The sequence below is a fragment of the Abramis brama genome (genome assembly GCF_963993115.1).
Source record: "Abramis brama genome assembly, chromosome: 19".
Lineage (NCBI taxonomy): Eukaryota > Metazoa > Chordata > Actinopteri > Cypriniformes > Leuciscidae > Abramis > Abramis brama.
In genome coordinates, this window is record NC_139981.1 from 32,144,400 (window position 1) to 32,152,542 (window position 8,143).

An 8,143-nucleotide genomic window follows, 5' to 3' on the forward strand; every position below is an offset into this window, starting at 1 on the left:
ACCGGGGCCATGTATTGCGAGATTTTGGGGAACAACCTCCTTCCCTCAGTTAGAGCATTGAAGATGGGTCGAGGCTGGGTCTTCCAACATGACAATGACCCGAAGCACACAGCCAGGATAACCAAGGAGTGGCTCTGTAAGAAGCATATCAAGGTTCTGGCGTGGCCTAGCCAGTCTCCAGACCTAAACCCAATAGAGAATCTTTGGAGGGAGCTCAAACTCCGTGTTTCTCAGCGACAGCCCAGAAACCTGACTGATCTAGAGAAGATCTGTGTGGAGGAGTGGGCCAAAATCCCTCCTGCAGTGTGTGCAAACCTGGTGAAAAACTACAGGAAACGTTTGACCTCTGTAATTGCAAACAAAGGCTACTGTACCAAATATTAACATTGATTTTCTCAGGTGTTCAAATACTTATTTGCAGCTGTATCATACAAATAAATAGTTAAAAAATCATACATTGTGATTTCTGGATTTTTTTTAATAGATTATATCTCTCACAGTGGACATGCACCTACGATGACAATTTCAGACCCCTCCATGATTTCTAAGTGGGAGAACTTGCAAAATAGCAGGGTGTTAGAGTTAGAGTTACAGTAAAGACATTTATAATGTTATAAAAGTTTTCTATTTTAAACAAATGCTGTTCTTTAAAAAAAGTATGGTTTCCACAAAAAGCATCACAAGTTTCAATATTGATAATAATAATATTTTTTTCCTGAGCATCAAATCCTCATATTATCCTGATTTCTGAAGGATCATGTGACACTGAAGACTGGAGTAATGATGCTTTGATCACAGGAATAACTTACACTTTACTATATATTCACATAGAAAACCGTTATTTTAAATCATACTAATACTTCACATTATTTCTGTGTTTGCTGTGTTTTTGATCACATAAATGGAGTCTTGGTGAGCAGAAGAGACTTCTTCAAAAACAACAAAAATCCCCAAACTTTTGAACACTAGTGTAACTTTGGATATTTCTGATTGTAAACTCTGTTTGCTTGATTTGCTACACTGATCGGCAGCTGTGAACAGCCTATTCAGATGAATAAACCATGTTTTATTTGAGTTATTAAAGTTTTATTGATATGAACATGGGTATTTTATCATAAATCTGTTGCAGCCTTGTGCTGTGTCTTAAACTTTTAACTGTATCGCAAGGCATTAATAAACAAATAAAAGAATATTGTTTTAGTAAATTGTTAATTGGCTGAGAATTTTAGAATTGTGATTTCTTACACAAATCATGGAAATAGTGTAGTTATGAGTGGATTTAAATATTTACTGTAATCAGACAGAAACTGCTGTTTGTGAATCTAATTCACTGATCTATATCCTCCTGGGACCCAAGAATAGACTTTTGTCCACTGTAGTGGACATTATATTTTAGTGAATTTCTCTGACATCATACATGTCACATGACACAACCTGGGTGTCCTGTAAAGAGCACATTCAGGACTTTCCAGAGATATGAAATGTTTGGAGGTTTCACCATGAAAACAACTTTTCCTTGGTCTTTAAAAATGTCTGACATTAATTTAGTGATCAAATGTATCATTCTTATGGAAATATGATAATATATTGTAATTATAATTTAAATTGGACTACTTTTCAAATTGTATTTCATAAAACAACATCTCAGGAAAATGTTAAGGGGTTTCAAATAAAAAAAATATTTTCTGTTACAGAACAGGGCGTTGATTTCAAACGTGTGCACTGTAGAGGACACCAGGACTTAAATCATGTTTATCAGGCATTTTGTGAGACAACAAGTGAATATGGAAATAAATTATACATCAATATTCCTATGAAATATTAGATATTATTATTAAAATGTTGCCAATTATTACTCCAATTATTACACTTCTTTTTTCATTAAATGTTGCTCCAAGAACACATTAAGGTGCAAATTAGATACAGTTTATAGATACATTGCATTGAATGGGAATATTAATTTATGGACATTTTACCCACATATTGCATAAAGTAAAATGGTGTATCAATTCATTCCGTTATTTCTTTCATAACATAGTTGAGAATCATCTTAATACAAATTTTGGTTGAAAAAATCCTGAAACCCCCAAATTTATTGGTGATTGAAAAAAAAATCCCATTGTTTTGCCTATACATATAATTTCATGTCATTTTATTTTTTAAACAACTTAGTCCTGGCGTCCACTACAGAGGACATAGCATAACGTATGAATAAAATATTATTTTTCAAAAATGTTTTTTTACCATTTGTTTATTGTGCTCTAAACAGTGTGATGACATGGAAAAAAACTAAATTCAAAAAACTTATTTTTTCTGGGTCCCAGGAGGATAAAATGTCATTCTACATAGATCAGTGATCTAATCTCTTATCCACACATTTCCTACGTCCCATGAGGCATTGCGTCAAAAGTGGGCGCGACTTCCGGTTCGAAGTAAACAAGCGGGAGTTGACACTCATTCAATCATTAGTTGACCGTCATTCAAGATTTAGCGATCCAAACTTAATGATGTGGGAACACAACCTCAACGAAATTAAAAGGGGTGATATAACAGTACCTTTACCATCCGCGGTAGATGGTTGGGAGGATTGTTTAAAAAAGAAACAACTGAAAATGTCATTGCAATGCATTGGTCAAAAGGTGTGAACCATGGTTAAATCTGTTAAAAGATTATTATTTTACATTTTTTAGGGTTGTTTAAACGATGTACTAAAAACGGAAACGTTTTTCCTTCGCTTTGTCCTTGTACAGAAGACAATGCTGTCAAAACAATCCCAGTTCACAGTCAAATCTGTGTATTCTGCTGTCAGGCCAGTAGATGGCGACGAAACACTAAGCGCGTGAACACATAATGTGCATGTGATAACAGTATCGTTTTCAAAAAGCTGCACTTTAAAACCCGTTTTCAAAAGTTCGCGTTTTCATGCCCCCTAAACACCGTTGTTGTGTAAACGAATGTCAGAAAGTTTCCCATTTTAAGTTGAAAGTTTCCCATTTTAAGTTGAAAATGCTGTCGTGACTCGTGTAGGCTAAACGCTCCCTGATAGCCATTAAAAAGCGATTACAAATCTAAAATCAAGAAGCATCTCAGGCAGTTTGACTCTAGCTGTAATGTTTCCTCCAGCTGTACACACACACACACACACTGCACTGCGCTGGAGAGAATCAAACCTGACGCTCAAATGTGAGATTCCAGCGAGCCGAACGTTCTAATTAGAATGTAGAGAACGAGCAGGAACACCACGTGCAGCTGCGCTAAACACACACACACACACGCGCGCGCGCGCCAGAGAAATAGCTAATATTCATGAGGCTTTCGATGGAATGTTACAACTGAATCACTTCTGAACACTGACTGAATTCACATTGATTCTTATTAATTAATAAACCAAAAACATAAGGAAAAAACTGTCAGGGGTCAATATCAAACATATAATTTAGTATAACTAATTATGTGTATAACAAAGGGTTTATGAAGGTAAATGCATAGAAGTGAAAAATAAATAAATATGCATGTGACCAAGAGGTCAACAGTGGTAAATAATGTAATGACACCTTTACATATCCGTGTGTGTGTGTGTGTGTGTGTGTGTGTGAGCTCTATAGAGAGCAAAAGTCGGGTTCCGGAAGTAAAATCTCCATTCATTTTCTCCATAACTGATTTTTAACGATCACTTATCATCACAGTTATGATGGTGTTAATTGACGGTATGTGCTCTTGTTAAAGCCATCGGCCTGTATTATTTCAACTTATTTTTTAAACAACCGTGTTTTTAACAGCTGAATTTGTGGTTAAAAAAACTACATTACCCATGATGCTGTACAGAAAATTCCACCAATCAGTCGCAGCGATCAAAGAGTGTTCAACTTTCCACACTTTGTTATCATCTGGGTATTTTAGAATTTCAGAATCAAAGCAGCAATACTACGAATACTACTACACTACGACAACTTGCACTATTGACAGATGTGACTGACCAACGGTTAAATAGAGGTTTAATTAAAGGGGTTAATGTGACTAATAATCAACATTTAACATGATAAAAAAAGATATATTTATGTAATGTTATCCGTGTTATATTATATCTGCAACAACAATGTGAATTTATAAAGACCCGTTTGGCCATCTACTTAATGCGTCGTTATTGGAACGCACCTGAAGATTATTGGAACGTATCCGTTATTTGAACGCATTCATTATTGAAACGCACCTGAACGCTTTTTTAAATGCAATGGGAAAAATGAATGGGAAAAATATTTGGAACGCATCCATTATTGGGACGCATATATTATTGGGACGGACGGTGTGGAACGTATCCATTATTGGAACGCATATATTATTGGGACGGACGGTGTGGAATCGTATATCCATTACGTATCCATTATTGGAACACACCTAAACACCTTCTTTTTTTTTACACAATGGGAAACGCACCTGAACACTTTTTTTTCTTTTTTTTTTACCTATGGGGAAAATGAATGGGAAAAATAGTTGGAACATATCCATTATTGGAACACATCTATTATTGGGACGTATCCATTATTGGAACACATCTATTATTGGGACGTATCCATTATTGGAACACATCTATTATTGGGACGTATCCATTATTGGAACGCACCTGAACACTTTTTTTTCTTTTTTTTTTCCTATGGGGAAAATGAATGGGAAAAATAGTTGGAACACATCCATTATTGGAACACATCCATTATTGGAACACATCTATTATTGGGACATATCCATTATTGGAACACATACATTATTGGAACGCACCTGAACGCCTTTTTTTAACACAATGGGAAACATTTACGCACCTGAACACTTTTTTCCCCAGTTTTTTTCTTTTTTTTTCCTATGGGGAAAATGAATGGGAAAAATAGTTGGAACATATCCATTATTGGAACACATCTATTATTGGGACATATCCATTATTGGAACGCACCTGAACACTTTTTTTTCTTTTTTTTTTACCTATGGGGAAAATGAATGGGGAAAATAGTTCCGGAACAAGACCATTGAAAAAAGTGGGCAGGCACTAATGCACTTTATTTGCCGTTGGCAAGTCTAGAATGATCAACTGTCTGGTTATCCATAACTTTGATGGTTTTCTCGGCATTGTCCACGTTCCTGATGAGGGTCTCGAGACGCCTCTTGATCTTCTTCTGGTCCTCCAGAGCGCAGCTGATCACGACGGTCTGAAACTTCTGGTCCACCGGCACGGGTGGAGCGTCCGTCACACACGCGGCGTGAAGAGCCTGAAGCCTTCTTCTAGACGCCTCCATGTCCTCCAGCAGTTTTCCAGCGATCTCATCAATCATGGCTATGGCCTTCTTCAAGGCCTCCTCCTGCTGGCCACTCCTGATGGTGTCCACAGACACATGCACTGTTAACGCCCTGCCCATGAGTCTGCTGGCGGTCAGAGAGAGCTCTTCCCGTTCCCCTGAAACACACGGTCAAATGAGCTTCGATACGTCATCCATTAGAAGCCGCTGAAGCACTCTAGCACTTTACCGTCACAGATGTTCCTCATCTCCTGGCTGTTCTGTATGGACTGGATCATCTCGATCAAGCTCTCTCTCTCCTGCTCCATAGCAGTGGCTTCCTCGCGGAAAGCCTCCACCCTGAGACACACACACACACAACTCTCTCAATTACCAAACACAAACTGAAAAACATGCACATATAAACATCATTCCTGGGATTCGGTGGCTTTATGTTCCCAAGTAAATCAAGATCTATGGGATTTACTGAGGAACATAAAACATATTACTAACCCTAACCCTTAAAATGTTGAACCATTTCAATTTTAAAGCTGTCTTTGTCATAAATAACACAATTTGACCTCTAAGCATATTGAAGTTGATTAAAAAAAAATAATTGTAAATAATTGAGACATTTTACGGCATTTTGAACCACCATTATGTAGCATCCCATTTTCATGATAAATACAACACTTACTATACGTGTTTTTGCCCCAAATGTTCACATTGTTGTGTATATCAGTCATGATTCTCTCTAATGCATAGAGTTTTTTCAGTTATTACATTATTTTAACAATTATAATAAAGGTTTTAAGCGTGTCCCACGAGTTATTGTCCACTCTCTTATTTTTGACTCCTGGTGAAAGTTGGAAAAGCTAAATGACATTATATAATAAAGCAGTCATCACTGCAAGTGTGTGAGATCCTCGATTATCTGAACTATTTTGACAAATATTATGTCAGATTTCATTGTGGTTAACCTCACCACTTCCACTCTGTTAACATTTAACCAATAGACATTTTTAAAATTACAATTTAAAAACCATGATATTGTTTCTGTGATAAATCTTCTATGTTAGCTTGTTTTTGCTCAGACAGTGGCTGACTTTAGGTCAGAATGTACACCCTGTTAAATCCGTTTATGTTTAAGAGTTGTTTAAGTTGAAGAGGTAGTGTATTTAATGTTATTTGGTAATGTTTAACATATTGTTTCCTATCAAAATCCAATTCAAACAAAAGTAATATTGTAACTGGGTGTGTGAGAAACAGAAAATCATCCATCCACCCATTTGTTTTATACCACTTGTCCACCCTGTTACTATTTTGTCCAATCTATCACTTTATCCACCCTGTTGAGCAGTTTTTTAAACAATAATTTCATAAAAATACAAATAATTCAGTGACAGAGAAAATGTATTGGAGTATAAATAATGTATGTTAAAAAGTGAACAAGAAAATCATTTTAGGCATTTGTATCTGAAAAGGAAAAAAATCTGATATGCTTTTAAAGGGACAAAAGGACATGAGTTTTTTAAGAAAATGTACAGTGCCCATAAATCAGAATCAGTGTTCATTTGTCCCTCACAGAGTAGACATTTCTGATCAACAATTTCATTGATTTTGTTTAATAAATGGTTAGATTTATTTACCTGAGCTTGACCAAAATATATATATATTTTTATGTTTTATATCACTATATCATGATTACGCAATTCATAAACAATTTTTATTTAAGGTTTTTGAACTCAATACAACATCACTGATAGAAAAAAAAATATATGTTTGTTGAATCTAATTCTTATAAATCTGCAGCCCTTGACAACAGTCACACTTTAGATGTGTCAATTGACATGCAGGTATTTTAAAATAGCTATAAGTAACGTTACAATGTGAAAACATGAGTGCATTGTCAAATATGTATTTAAATGTTAGCACATACTAGTAAAGACATTTAATTGAAAGTTGGGATCTTATAGTTTACAGACGGACTCGATATTGTTTTGAAACAGAAATGTTTGTACGATAAAAGTTGCATTTGCAATGTTGTTACAACACTGTTGTTTGAGAAAATCCTTGTGGATCATTTTAGATCTCGTCTGAAACGATCCCAAAAGTCAATATCCACTAATCTCACCTCATTTCAATTTGATCCAGATTTTCCAGTAAGCGTCCGGACCGGTCCGCCATTGACATGGTTCGGGTGAACTTGCCTTTATCGTTCATTTTAGCGTTAATTTTAGCTTGTGCCATATCTGCTGCTCGTCGCGTTACTGAATGTTTAACGGGTGCAGTGACCTATAGGACATATATATATACCAGAGGAACACACCCGACCCGAGCAATATAGCGATGTCCGGTCAGCGAGTGAATCGTTCACTTAGACGGATTCAGTAGAGTCGATTCGCACAGCGTTTGCAAATCACTGTGCAACTGTAAAGTGACATTTAACAGTCTTTTCTCGAGCAGGTAAAACATTACTCTGGCACAAAACATGTAAATTAGAGAGTAACAGCGCCGAAATGTAACACTTTTGCAGAAGACAAAGTGGCGCTCCTTAATTTCTATAAATTAAAAGTAATGCAGGACATCTTTAAATAACGCTTAAACAGCAGTAAAATACAAAATACAACATTTTAAACATCAACTCAAATGAAATGACTCGCGCGGAAAACGTTTTTTGATGATTCAAAAGAGTCGCTTCATTAAATTCGAAACCGTTTGTTGGAATCGCCCAAAAGAATCGATTCTCTGAACTGAATCAACTCCTCAGCGCTGTCGACCACCTTCTAGCTGTTTCCAGCGCTCTTGAGTAACATCTCCAAACATGGGCTGGAAATGCCCTTGGTAATTCACTCCTTCAGACAAGAGTGTAGGAGTTCAAC

General features: G+C 36.2%; 1 protein-coding gene across 1 annotated transcript; it reads right to left on the minus strand.

The window, feature by feature from the left end:
• Positions 1-4,942: 4,942 nt before the first annotated feature.
• Positions 4,943-8,112, minus strand: bag2 (BCL2 associated athanogene 2). Its single transcript, XM_084092756.1, has 3 exons — positions 7,396-8,112; positions 5,512-5,621; positions 4,943-5,440 (listed from the first exon to the last, which is right to left on the minus strand). Exons 1-3 carry the CDS (start codon positions 7,509-7,511, stop codon positions 5,046-5,048), a joined length of 621 nt encoding a protein of 206 aa, XP_083948882.1. The 5' UTR covers positions 7,512-8,112; the 3' UTR covers positions 4,943-5,045.
• Positions 8,113-8,143: the final 31 nt, after the last annotated feature.

What these genes read in the sequence shown, in the direction of transcription:
- bag2 (XM_084092756.1), bottom strand. Translation starts at nt 7,511, where the DNA reads ATGGCACAAGCTAAAATTAACGCTAAAATGAACGATAAAGGCAAGTTC. An exon ending in CTGGATCAAATTGAAATGAG is followed by an intron (nt 5,622 to 7,395) that starts GTGAGATTAGTG and finishes TGTGTGTCTCAG; the next exon opens with GGTGGAGGCTTTCCGCGAGG. An exon ending in GATGAGGAACATCTGTGACG is followed by an intron (nt 5,441 to 5,511) that starts GTAAAGTGCTAG and finishes CGTGTGTTTCAG; the next exon opens with GGGAACGGGAAGAGCTCTCT.